We start from the raw sequence: 14,072 nt of genomic DNA on the forward strand, positions 1-14,072 counted from the left end.
TACTTTTCACACAGACTATTCAAAACAAATATTCAATATATTCATGGACAACTCTTTATTTTATTTTATTAAAAGTACTAAGAAATATGACTATTTGTGTGTAAAAGACTTGTAATATTAACTGAAAGACTGCCAAATTTCTCTCATTTCCAGAGGTATTCCAAACAATGTAAGTCTCGAATTGGGCTGTTCAGTCACATGAGAACACATTCACTCTAGGAGACGTCGTCTTCTCTCGCGAAGAACTGCTGACAACTGGCTACTAATATTTCTTAGTAGATACATTGCTTTCGTCATATTTTATTACAAAAATAAACTAGTGGATGAAATTCTTTAAAATATGACAAGAATATTCCTAAAAGTATGCAGTTTCAGAAAAAATGAAATTTCTGTTTTTTCTACTTTTTTGTAACAAAAATTCGTTATTTAATGTACTTATTTGCACTAGGACTCTGAATAGTTCACTTACAAAGTGATTTTCATGTTAAGTATAAAAATACTAATGTTTACCTTACAATTTTCATATTTTGCTTGCATAATCTTTAAAACCTCCTAAATGAATATCAAATGTTTATATTTTATTTGTCATTTTCTCTACAATATCACTAACTGGCTATTTATCATCAACGTACAGTGCAATGAAATGTTTAAAATTAAGAAATAGAAATATGTACCTTTTAAATCTTCAATGCTTGTTTTAATGACATCTTCAGTGTAATTTCACATCTTTATCTTGTCACTTATAGTTTATTTTTAATGTTTTATTTTCCTCTCCTGTTCTTTATCTTTGATTATTTATGTTGACACACATCAACAAGTGTTAACTTCAGCTGTTAGGTTTAGTCCTTCCTGCATAATATTTTTTGCACTTGTGTCTCAAAGCTGTTTTAGTGATTCAAAGTAAAGAATAATTTTAAAAATAATTAAACCTTTCAAATATAAATCTTAAAACACAAATAATATATAATCAACTAACATATACAAGTAAAACCTAAATCCAATCAAACTGTCTATCAAACTAATACATATAAGACAATAGAAAATTGCCAAGTGCTACAGACACTACTCTCAACAGTGAACTTAACCTCATTATAATGGCGCTGAAAAGAAATGTATCTCATATATGTCGTGTAAGGATAAGCAACCTTGAAGAGTGAAATCTGCTCTTTCGATTGGTTATAAGTATGCCATTCAACTTAAAATATTCGCTAAGCAACCCAGCTTCTACTTTGCAAGTGAGCATGGCATAGCTTGAACTCTGGAATGTCTGTAGTAATTTCCTTTTGAGGTCAGTTATATGAAGTTGTATCAGATTACTGGTAAACGAACTGTGTGTACATGTAGTTTATTGCCAGCTAAAAAAAAACGTTTTTAACCATAGTCGTTTCTTGTATTACAAAGTTTGAAGTCCAGTTGCTGTAGCCACTTGCACTTCAAGTAAGAGCAAATGTGAAGTTTTTAATTATTCTTTTAGCAGTTTCTTTTGCAATAAAGGAATAAAAACTTAAATAATATAAGACTTTGAATCATAACATACTTTAACACTAATTTCATTAAAATACATTGACAGTAAAATGGTGTAATTAAATTTTGAAAGTAACTCAGTAACACTTTGTGACATGCATAGAAAGGGATTTAAGAATAGTACCAAGGGTTATAGGGTTAATTAACAGTAAATATGAATCTCAGTCTTTCATTCCATTCAATGAGTTATACCAGTTTTGGGAAATTCCACCTCTCATCAGTAACCTTGTTTTCTAAATGATACAGAGAAATAAATTAGTAGAATTACCGACACATTTTCTTCAAATCTTTATAAATATTGGTTTACTATAGTGAGAAAAAGACAACTAAAAATAATATACAAATAAAGATTCATTTATTTATACCATGGACATCAAATCCTTGCACACTTTAATACTCTGACATGAAGGTTAAACAGCTTTAAATTAACACCCAACGCTATAGCCCTCAACTGATCAACATCAATAATCCATCAACACTGGAAAGATCAACAATAGTTTACTTTATAAACTCTCCGATAACTACAGTTATTTAGATCTTACCTTCAACTGTAAAATGTTAACTCCATCCAGTTTAGTCAAGGTCAGAAACATGTCGTGTAGTCTGATCATGCCCTGACAACACTACCTTGTTGGTTTGCCCACCATGTGTGTGCAGGTGCTTAGTTGGTCATGTAAAAACTCCACCCGTCCCTGCAACACTTGGGGATCTTTTGCCTTTCTCCCTCTTTCCTTTTGGGCAAAAAGTTTACCCTGGCTGAGATGAGATGTGATTTGTCATGAATGTGCTCCTACGGAGCCCCTGCCATCAGATATCGCTCTCCGTGGGCTCTCACTTCTGACTCTTTTGGAAAAGAGCTCATCTAGTTTTAATGTTTACACTGGACCCTCCGCCATTTCAATGTGGGATTCTAGCTATTCTGTATGATGTGTTGAGATGATGTCTTGGAAGTTAACATTTTCCTTTCCTGAAAATGTATTTCTTATAGATACTCACCTCATCACACTTTCCAACACATTTTCGATACACTGTCTTCTTGCTTTGTCTAACTATGAAGTTATTTCAAGTACAAGTGCTTAAGGGGAGTTACTGCTCAAGGAGGTTGTGTTGCCCTCCTATTGGTGGAGGGCTATTGTCACATGATGATGTCATCATGCACTAGCTCAGTTCGTGTTAAACGTGATTTTTAGATGCGAGTTAGTTCAAGGCTAATGGCATGCAAGTCTCATAGGGAGATGCTCAAGGAATCGAGCTATTGTTTGTATGGAGATATCTATTGGAAATACATTTTCAAGTAAGAAAAGTGTTAACTTTCTGAACACTTAAATACTACATTTTATCCTACTTATATGTATATGTGTAGTGACATTGCCTGAACAATGGGATAGCCAAAAAATGTGCATAAAAGATATATTTAAAGAAATAAAATATTTGTTATTTGCTTTTTTTGGTTAAATTTCATTCAAAAGCCACACTTGTTTACCACAGTGTTTTACATTGTGTTTTACTCAGTGTTTTACACACTGTTTTACTTCCAATCTGTACAATATTTCTGATATTTCTAATAACTAGATTATATAACTGTGATCATCGTATTTATAAATGTAGATTCAGTCATGTTTGCATTTTAACATCCAGTAAGAAGTTTTACTATTGTTTAGTTGCCAAGGTTACATAATGGCCGAATAACTTTGAACAAATATCTACAATTACATTATGAATGAAGTTTTAGAAAATCAATACGATCATCAAACTTGAAAGTTATTCAATAAAATATATTAACATTAAAATGTGAGGAAAAATTCATGATGGAAATGTTGAATGCAAGGTTTGTTTGAATGTTAGTTTATGTGGTTAGTATTATTATGGTTTCTGACAAGTAAAGATAAATGATTGTAAAACCTTATGTATGGTGTGCATGAGTGTGTACTATAGAATATATTGTAATACTGAAAGTAAAATCATAGAAAAATACTAGTTTTATATAAAATGTGACTAGGTTATATTCTGATGGGAAACCACTTAAACCACACTGGACATCGGATGGTATACTCATGTAGCTGGCCATTTTATCAATTGCACATAGGAATGGAGGTAAATATATTATGAAAGAATCAAAGTATTCTGCTTTCTTAAGAATTTGAAATGTGTAATAAGATTTCTTTATCTTGTGAAAATTTTCTTAGCTGGTATATAAGTGACAGCTTACTCTATACATCTGGTTCATCAAAGATTTCAAATAAAAAGATGCATAAATATATAGATACTGGTTTCATGTCTTCGAGGATACAAATCAATATTCGGTTTCATGTCTTCAAGGATACAAATCAATATTCATAATAACTATATATTCAATTTATTGAGCTGAAATATAACAAATATAAGAGTTTACATATTTTTTATGACAAAAAAGATCTTTGTTATAGTTCATGAAGAACAGGATTTACTGGAAAGATTCTGTGAGTGGTTTTTTTTTGGGGGGGGGGATAAGAATGTTATTAGTCTTTAATGGTTAAATGCACATGTCAACACCTTCAGCAGTAAAACTCAGTTATGCTCTAAATTTCCAAAACTGTATTCTGAGCCCTTTTTTTAGTTTGTGTTTGAGATGTTGGTTGTGATGATTCCCTTGTGCATGTGGTACTAGGACACCAACGTTAGTCTTGAGTAGCATAATAAAGGTACTGTGTTTCCAAGAACTACTTATTTATACATTTTACATAATAAAAGATGCAATTCGTGTACATTGACAAATGATATATGTCAGTTTATAATTGTACATTATAAATTAGTATAGCCAGTTATTAGTACCATTAATAATAGGTACCTGTAAAGTACATAATATTACATGTACAATGTTACACAAACAACTTCTCTACTGTCATTCCTCTTTTCTTCTCACTCAGCATATTATGGATATCAAATGTTTACAATGTTTCACACATTTTTCTTAAAAGAACAGATCAACAATAAACACGTAATAAAGTCACACGTTCTAGTGTGTGTAGTTTAAACAATAAAATGCTGATCAAGGAAGTAATTATGCTCATTTCACCCTAGTTAACCTATTTTGCTGAGTTATTCATCTAGGTTATTATATGTGGGAAAGATTTCTGTGAAGTTGAATATGCTATGTAGAAGTTGACAGTGATCTTTTCCATTGGCAAGTTAGGTGATACCTTGAGGAGCTAAATGAAACAGACTGCTAAGTAGGTACATTTTGATACATGATAGATAGAGATGTTTAAATTTCAAGTCATTATTTGTGTAGGAGATGGGATTAAAGTACATCAGCTAGTAGAATTGGTAATAGAAATATCAAAATATTCCTTTTTCTTTTAATTGATTTTTTTTTTACATTTTCTTTGATGGGACATTAAAAAACATCATATAGGCAAGGCACAAAATAATAGTTTTTCTTAAAGATCAAAGTAAAAAGCCATAATTAGAACTGTGAGGCTATATCTGTTAAATAATGAATTGTATTTTCCTATAGTATACACTACAATCTTACTATTTCTTATCTCTTTCACTGAGCTATTGGCACTAGGATTGCCACCCTTACAATTTTGTTTTTAATGACATACAAACAGTGACTTTTTTTTTTTTACTGACATGATTAAGTAAATCAAAACAATACATCTTACAAAGATACTGTTTGCAACAACTGTCAACGCTGTGCTACCAATGTACTGTACTGTGAAACTAGAGGTTATGTTATTTTGCTATTTTTCTTCAGGTGCATGTGCTACACATACGTTAGTGTTTGTCATTCTCATTTGGAAATAACAAATAATTATAACTCGAGCTCAGTGGAAAATATCACAGTCCTCTTTCATGGTACATTAAACTTCACAGTAATCTTTGTAATGAGAAGACACATTCGTATGTAAATGGCCCAGAACAGTATGAATGCTTGGGCAAAAGAAACTTAACTACATTCTTGACTGATGTTTATAGTTAAAACTATGCACGGAAAATGCTAGAAAACAAATAGTAAGTCTGTCTTATACACAGTTTTAGGGTCTCAAATTAGAAGTCTTAACTTTTGAGGAAGGCAGTTGGTCCTTGATCTTAGAAAGCCAAGACTAACTTGTAGTAGTCCCATCCTTATTTTATTCTGTTCGTGTGTCGATTGTGGGTACTTTAACTTTTTATTTTTTGTTTGCATTTTCCTACATTAGATACACTTAATTTTCAAATATCTTCCTGCTTGCTTTATTTTTTTGAATAAAGTTTTATTTTGACTTCAACACCATATTTCCTTTTTATACCCTGGTACCAAATCATTGCACCTGTCCTTCTGCATATTAGATCCATTTTGTGGAGATCAGATAACTCTGTACAGGTATAATAGTAAATTATTAAATTCTCATTTACATTAAATGTGGCCAAGGCTTGAAATGTGGGGAGTTTTTGTGCATTTGAAAACACTAAATAATCAGTGGACATCAAGAGCAGCAACAGTTGTTAGATCAAATCCAATAGTTCATAAAATAATTTGACTCAATAATGATCTTTACCACATAATAGCTTGTATTTTACATTTGTATTCAATGTAAAAGAAATCATTAGTGCAAGGTTCTGAGTAAGTAAAGTCAAAACTGTCTGATGTTCTTTGCAGTGTTGAAAAATGTTAAGCAAACCTTTCTTCATTCTTTCAAGATCTGAAACTATAATTTCAACTTGAGATGTTGATGTTAAATTGTTCATATCCTCACCTTTAAGGTCTTTAGAAGTTGTTTAACACAATTTCAAAAGTTCTTCCATAGTGATCAGGTAGAGGCAGAATTCAAAGCTTAAAGCTTTCAAGAGGGATGAAGCATCACCATCAGTTACAAAATTAATAATTACCATTGTATACAATAGGTCTAATGTAAGCTACACAAAATTAATTGTACTGAAAAGTTCAGTACAATTTTCTGCTCAGTTTGACCACCATTTTCTTCTTAATGATTGCAGTTGCTGTTAAATGCCCTTGAAGAGACCATGTAACTTTCAGTAAATGAAAACAGTTTCTGAAATTTCTGTGTATGTACAGTGCAGTTTGGAGTCAAACCTTTTCCACTTATCTATATTTCAGTGTAATATTCAGATATAGAAAAACAGCTATGAGAACACACTACCGTATCAAGTATAGAATCATTACTTGTGTGATATGTCCAACAGGAACATTCTTATTTCTGTAGTGAGCCTAGGAAGGTGGATTAATTCTTTGCCTTTTTAATGTCACAACAGCTTCATGGACAGTCTCAATACTCGCATGAAATGTGTTAATTTGAAATGATTGTAAGGGATAACCAGGGTATCTATGGGGATTAGCTTTGGCTTTTTGTAGATGTTCAGCCAGATCTGAAATTGACACTACATCAATGATATTGGAGGTATCCAAAAAACTAATTAGAAATTTTCGAACTGGGTCCAAAAACGTTGGGAGGGGTCCTGTAGCCTTTTTAATAAAAATAAAAACTGTTATTCCTTTTAAAGTTTTTCCCCATCATACTTGCCACTTTGATGTAGTACTCTCCTTTTTAATTCTATTTTCTTACCTACTTGTCCATCTTAATACCAGTTATATTCGATATCTCATTTCAGGTGAGTTTGATACCAACATTAATTACATAATGTGGTAAAAACACGAACAGTACAATCTTTTTAACAACCCAATAACAATATATTTTACATGTACGGGTATTCTTACTTTGTGATGACTATTTGCAAGTAATATGGTATCTGGATCTTTAAAATAGTGATTAGGAAGTTAAAAGGAAAGAAAAACTTGAATATTGAAGACTAGTAAAAAAAAACTGATTTAAAAAGGTGATGTTCTTTCCAAAAGTTGTCTATGGACTCATCGTTAAATTAAAATTTTTCTGGGAAAAGTAACCAATATAATAATTATTTTCTGCTACAAAAACGTATTTATAAAAATATTGCATAATTTAGAAAATTGGTTATCATATTTGTTGTAATGAAGCTTAAATACTTCTTTAAATTTATTCTGATTTTGTAAAACAGTAGGAGAAGGACACTTTAGAATATTTGAATTGTAACTAAGCTTTTCGTTTCCCTATTGCACACGTTAAAAAAGTATTCGTATTTCAGCCGAATTACGCCTTAATTAGTAAGCACTGTAATTTGTGGAGAAACTTTGATGACATTCAGGATTCATGGGATAGCATCCAGAAAATTATTGATTTTTATGGAGATAATCAGGAGGTAATGGCTCCTCATGCTGGACCAGGACACTGGAATGATCCTGATATGGTTAAGTAGATTATAAATTAACATCTGATTGTTACTGTTATAAATATTTTGTAATGCTTTTCTTCTCTGTTTCTTAATAATTGATGCTGTGAAACCTGCTTTTTATTTTGTTTTTACTTCTTTTTTTGAGCATTTGTTCCTTAAGAATGATAAATTAAAGGATATTTTGTTACTGTTTTGTGTTTATTAATCATAAGTGTGAAAAACCTTTATTTTTTTGTGATATTCTATTTTATTTATGAAGATTGCACAATCAGTAAGCAAGTGCAAAAGTGTGCATATACCTTTACATCACTTCTAAACGGTTAATCACTAAAGCTTGTGGTAAGAAAGATGGTATTAGTGGTAGTCTGCTTATTACTGTAACGGGCAGCACCCTTAGGGCAAATTGTTGGAGTTTCAATTATACTGCCGAGTACACCAAATTTAATTAGTGGAGGACTTGCAGTAGCGAGTGGAGCTCACAAGTAGCTAACTCGAGGTAATTTACCGTTAGAATAAAGAAACAGATTCCAAGACTAACATTGAACAAAATATAACAACATTTATTAAATCATCCACATAACATACAATAATAGTCAAAAGTTTACAAATCGTTACAACTGTTACTGTTAATCAGTACATATAGAGTACATTTCTCTAATATAAACATGAATATCCTTTACTACATTAATTAATCAAGAAAGATGGTAATTCTATACTCACAACAGTGCCTGACCAGTATACTTTAGGACGTTAGGTTCATAGTAAAGAACTATAAGAACAACTGACAAGAACTCACTGAAGAATTCTGGAACAAGAACTAACTTCTCGGCAAGAATTGATTTTTCAGCTTCAGGCATGAGTTTTTAACCCATATTTTCTTTCTCGACCTCCAAAATAGTGTTCCTAACTACCTGCAAGTAGTTCTAACACTATTGGTCGATTTGTGCAACTTCTCAGGCTAGTCCAAAACTATAACCAAAACTCTCAAGTGATTGGTTACTATTATGGTGGGTTAGTTGGTTGCCTTTTCACTTGTGCTAGTACATCAGTGTCGTGTAAGGAATATAGCATCAAAGTACGGCTGTTGCATGTTAACATCAACTTTTTCGTAGCTACCACAGTACTAACAAGTTGGCATCAATAATTAATCACTGGCAATCAATGGTGCTAGTGCATCTACTTTGTTGCTAGGCAATAGCTTCATCTTTTATAACTCTTAACTCAGAATTCTCAATATCACTTAACCAGCTAGATGTACTTTCTATCTCTTGACCTTATTTCGTAATACATGTGTCTTTACTTCACCATTTCTTCACATATATGTTCACTCAAAACTCAGAAAATTGTTATAACTTTATTTAAAATGCTAAACATACTGAAGCAATTGTAGAATTCTCTCACAAATATCCAATTGCTTCATTTCTAAACTGTATTATTCCAGGAACATTTGAAATACTGGGGGCAATAGGAAGAGTTTAGCTGATTGGCTGGGAATTTTAATGACTTTAATTCAAGTAGATACTTCTGGGGAAAAGAAACGTTTTTCCTAATTGGCTTTCTCAGGTTTGATAATACTTATTGTACCACTCAGGAAGACTGTTACAAATATGTTATTTTTACATAATTACAATTGTTGGGATTATAATTTGATAGTTTGTCTTTGCTATCATAAAATAATGTAAATATTTTTGTTTTTAAATGTCTGTAATGATAATGCAATCAAATATTATGGACATTTGGGTGTGTTTAGAAATTCAAATTTATAAATAACTTATTACACCATATTTTAAGGCATAGATGCATTATAAAAGTGACAGTCAATCCTGCTGTTAGGTTAAACAAACCAGGAAAAACTGTGACGGTATGCTATTAACTGGCTTCCCATGTTCTGGTAACTGATTGAAAATTAAGAACAGGTGTACTTGAACCTTGAGGTCTGTGACCCGGCTGTTTAGCCTATGTGTACATAAGATACCATTATGGTTGAAAATTCCATTTCCTCTCTCGTATGAATTTTATCATTTTCATATGAAATATTTCTTTTGTTTTCCTATAATTGCAGTTTAACCATTCTTTTTCAAATTTCAGATCATAATTGGCAATTATGGTTTAAGTTATGATCAGGCCAAAGCTCAGATGGCTGTATGGGCTGTACTTGCTGCACCCTTACTAATGTCTAATGATTTGAGAAATCTTCATGCTGAATTTAAAGACATTCTTCAGAACAAAGGTGTTATTGCTGTGAATCAAGATCCACTGGGTATTCAAGGCAAAAGAATTTTTAAGGTAATATTGAGTTGTAGGTTCTTGTTGTGGTATATCTTTTAATAAAAAGGAATGACAAATTTCTGCTCAGGAAGTGGTATGTATGAAATATACAGTTGTTACATACTACAATAAATTGTTTAAAATTGATTAATAATCTGTACTTTTGCAGTTTTCTCACTCAGGAAGTGGTATGTATGAAATATACAGTTGTTACATACTACAATAAATTGTTTAAAATTGATTAATAATCTGTACTTTTGCAGTTTTCTCACTCACGTAACTGTAGATTAAATGTCATTAACATGCACTTTGCAAACTATTAATAGAATGAAAAGCAAATATAAAAATTATATATATATATATATATTTGTGGGTGTTGTAATTGAGCTTTCAGAGTAAATTAACCAAGCTTATCAGGATAAAAATACATTCAAGAAAATATCTGAAAATTGTTGTAGTGTCTTAGCTTTGAGTTACTTGGAAAGTCTAAACCATTTGTTATATGTATATTTAAAAAGAAAATAACATAAAGACTCAAGCAAAATGTAATGTATATTATTTTATAAGCAAAATCTTCATCTTATTTTTATATTGGATATCTACTACTTAGAAATTGAATCAGCTATTCCTATTTTATTTTGGTACCTAATGGAAGTTATTTAAGACATCTCAAAGTTAAGAATGTTACTGAAGAAGTAGAAACTGAGGTTTATGGTTTTGAGATGCAGTATCCAAGTTAGTTAAAACATCTGCTTGGTAGTGGCTCACAGTTACAGGTTCAAATATTGCTGAAACCCTTTGTTCTAATTGTTATTGTATGAAATTTTAAAGATTGGTTTGAAAAAACGAGAGAATGATATACATTCCTCCGTAAGGTACCACAGATGTCATTCAAGAACACCCACTTACAACTTGTTCATAATGATTTTTGTTCTCATATAAGTCTTGCCAAAGTAGCAGATCATTATGAGGAGCATTAACCGCCAATGAACATGAAAGCCATTGTTCTCCCTAAAACATGAAAGCCATTGTTCTCCCTAAAACATGAAAGCCATTGTTCTCCTTAAAACATGAAAGCCATTGTTCTCCTTAAAACATGAAAGCCATTGTTCTTCTTAAAACATGAAAGCCATTGTTCTTCTTCAAACATGAAAGCCATTGTCCTCCCTAAAACATGAAAGCCATTGTCCTCCCTAAAATATTAAAGCCATTGTTCTCCCTAAAACATGAAAGCCATTGTCCTCCCTAAAACATGAAAGCCATTGTTCTCCTTCAAACACGAAAGCCATTGTTCTCCCTAAAATATTAAAGCCATTGTTCTCCATAAAACAAAGCATTGAGTCTACAGAGAGCTTCCAAGTTCTGAATCATACATTGGTCATAACCAGCTTGTGCAATGAAAGGGAACGTCTTTGCCAGACATAAAATTGAAGGCATCCAGCAAGCATGATGAACCATGCCTGGTTTTATCCAGTGTTTTCCTTGTTCTGGGGTTTCTGAATGTCCTCTATATTTATCATGTCAGGATCTGAAAGAATTCTTTTCAACAACCAAATGACATTGTTCTTATCACTCTTTAGGGATTGCTTCTTGAACTGTAGTATTCTATAGCTGTATTGATGTTTGCCCAAAGTAAGTTGAGCAAAGTCTACATTTTCAGGTCCCGATATTTTAGCAAATAATTCCTTGTAAGCATCACGTAAAAGATGTTCAAAACTGTAGTGCTGGCAAGTGATCATAAATAATTTCCAGTTGTACACAGGCACCATTTTTCCATCCAGAATTTTATGCTATTATATGAAAGACTAATGCTTGAGTATTTTCAGTAACTCCCCAGTTGGAAAGAAGAAAGCTTTTGCTTGAATTTCCCCTATGTTTGTTATCATGGGTGTTTTCCCCCATGTTTGTTATCATGGGTGTTTTCCCCCATGTTTGTTATCATGGGTGTTTTCCCTGATGTTTGTTATCATGGGTGTTTTCCCCTATGTTTGTTATCATGGGTGTTTTCCCCCATGTTTGTTATCATGGGTGTTCTGAGAAGTTTTTTCTTCCTTTTATTTAGCATCCCAGAAATGAAAATTGTTAGATATTCTTTGTTTTCATTCCAGACGTCTGGAACTAGCTTTCCGTCCCAATATAAGACCATATGTTTCGGTGGATTAAGTGTTGCATGTCTATTTTCAGCAGTAATTTTTTAAATATTTTTTTCCTGCCTGTTACATGCTTTTTACAGCTAGTGTGATATGATCCAATGATATTTCACCTTCAGATATAACAGTGCAGAACGTGTTCCAGCTGATAGATTCAGCCTGTTGGCCATAATTGAGATACATTAAGATTGTATGGCAGTTCAAGAGTAATGGTTTCAGAATGTTTTTGCCAAGGACTTTACATTGAAGTAGCCAAGTTCATGGAGATATTTTTCATTGTGCTCTTCATAAGATAAATTGTTTAGTTCATTATAACTGGTTGCAGTAAAACTTTTTTCTTGTTGATGCTCTAATTGCTCTTTTTCCACACATTTTTCTTTATTGAAAATAAATTACATGTAAAATAAACAAAAGACTGTTTGAAAGAATTGAGAAGATAGAATGTAAACCACAATTGATACCTATTTGCTAGTCTGTGAGAAATCATTAAATTTCATTATTGTAAGGTAAAATTGTATACTTAAATATAATGAAATAATAAAAATTAGATGTGCAGTTGAATTAGTGTAGAAATGATACAGATTGTATGTTTACAAACTTGTCTCCTAAACACATGATTCTAATTGAGAAGTACATGTAATGCTTTCTGATGTTTCTTACACAGGCTAATGCTGTGATTGAACATATCAAATAGTAAATTTTTAATTGTTCTTTCTTAATTATTTCATATCTAATACCTCCTATATTCAAAGTGTAATTCCAGTATATTTAATATATTCTGATTCTCCTATATTTGTATTGCCATAATTAATAGCTGTGATTCATGCTTTGGTCATTAAAAAAGGCTTAATCAAATGTTTTTATTGGTTATTGTAAAATAATTATGTAAAAAGATAAAATGGCTTAATTTTGGTGTCAGCTACATTTAATTTTTTTGATTAACCCTGCTAACTTCAAAAAGCTATTTTGTTTGTTTACAGAAAGAGAGAATTGAAATATGGAGAAAACCTATCACACCTATTATTCATGGATACCACTCTTTTGCTTTACTGTTTTTGAATCGACGAACAGATGGTACACCAACTCAGGTAAAGACAGCAGCAAATGAACTTGGACTACTAAATCCATCTGGCTACCATGTTGTAGACTTGTTTGATGGAGGAGACTATGGGATAGTTGCACCTGCTGATCACTTATCTGTGATGGTAAACCCAACAGGAGTAACCATTGTAAAAGCTACTGCTTTGAAATAGATTTGTCATCATGGGAATGTATATGTATGAATGATGTTATAACAACATCACACTTCATTTGCATTTGTTTTAAGTGTATATAGGTATAGTTGATTGTAAGTAATTATATTAACTTTCACAAAGAATAAGTCTGTGTTGTTAGTCAGGATTCAGATCCATATCACCTTTCCAAGAAAAAAATTCAAAACGTTTTGAGAAGTTGAATTAGATTTTTCAAAGATTCAATAATTATCTAAATCCAAGTTCTAAACCACAAAAACTTGAAAACTGTAAAGCAAAAATATGCAGAAAGTTGAATTTTACAATTTTTGACATTACCAACTTCAAAATTACCATAATTACCATGTTAGTAGTCTTCTAATAAGACTTTCGGTACATTATTAACCCACATTAACAGTCATCTGATGAAATGTCTAGTACATTCAAAAACTGATAACATGGGTTAATAATGAAATGTCTAGTACATTATTAACCCACATTAACAGTCATCTGATGAAATGTCTAGTACAGTATTAACCCATGTTATCAGTTTTTGATGAGACTTTCGGTACATTATTAACCCACATTAACAGTCATCTGATGAAATGTCTAGTACAGTATTAACCCACGTTATCAGTTTTTGATG

At 31.7% G+C, this 14,072-nt stretch overlaps 1 protein-coding gene and 2 long non-coding RNA genes across 9 annotated transcripts in view; 1 reads left to right on the plus strand and 2 right to left on the minus strand.

The window, feature by feature from the left end:
* The window catches only part of LOC111089059, a 35,962-nt gene extending 34,762 nt beyond the window's left edge, over positions 1 to 1,200 (minus strand). Inside the window, exon 1 of the long non-coding RNA XR_002613414.1 lies at positions 675 to 1,200. This is a non-coding gene — a long non-coding RNA (uncharacterized LOC111089059). The remainder of the gene's footprint in view (positions 1 to 674) is intronic.
* The window catches only part of LOC106472165 (alpha-N-acetylgalactosaminidase-like), a 42,911-nt gene extending 29,047 nt beyond the window's left edge, over positions 1 to 13,864 (plus strand). For all 7 annotated transcript variants that reach the window (XM_022400769.1, XM_022400766.1, XM_022400768.1 and 4 more), the window contains exons 5-8: positions 3,524 to 3,618; positions 7,630 to 7,791; positions 9,865 to 10,062; positions 13,175 to 13,864. In XM_022400769.1, coding sequence (XP_022256477.1) covers positions 3,524 to 3,618; positions 7,630 to 7,791; positions 9,865 to 10,062; positions 13,175 to 13,447 — 728 coding nt within the window. In that variant the 3' untranslated portion in view covers positions 13,448 to 13,864. The remainder of the gene's footprint in view (positions 1 to 3,523; positions 3,619 to 7,629; positions 7,792 to 9,864; positions 10,063 to 13,174) is intronic.
* Positions 13,865 to 13,895: 31 nt separating this feature from the next.
* LOC106472166 overlaps positions 13,896 to 14,072 on the minus strand; it is an 855-nt gene continuing 678 nt past the window's right edge. Inside the window, exon 2 of the long non-coding RNA XR_001291585.2 lies at positions 13,896 to 13,988. This is a non-coding gene — a long non-coding RNA (uncharacterized LOC106472166). The remainder of the gene's footprint in view (positions 13,989 to 14,072) is intronic.

This window comes from Limulus polyphemus, unplaced genomic scaffold (assembly GCF_000517525.1).
Source record: "Limulus polyphemus unplaced genomic scaffold, Limulus_polyphemus-2.1.2 Scaffold5130, whole genome shotgun sequence".
Taxonomy (NCBI): Eukaryota; Metazoa; Arthropoda; class Merostomata; order Xiphosura; family Limulidae; genus Limulus; species Limulus polyphemus.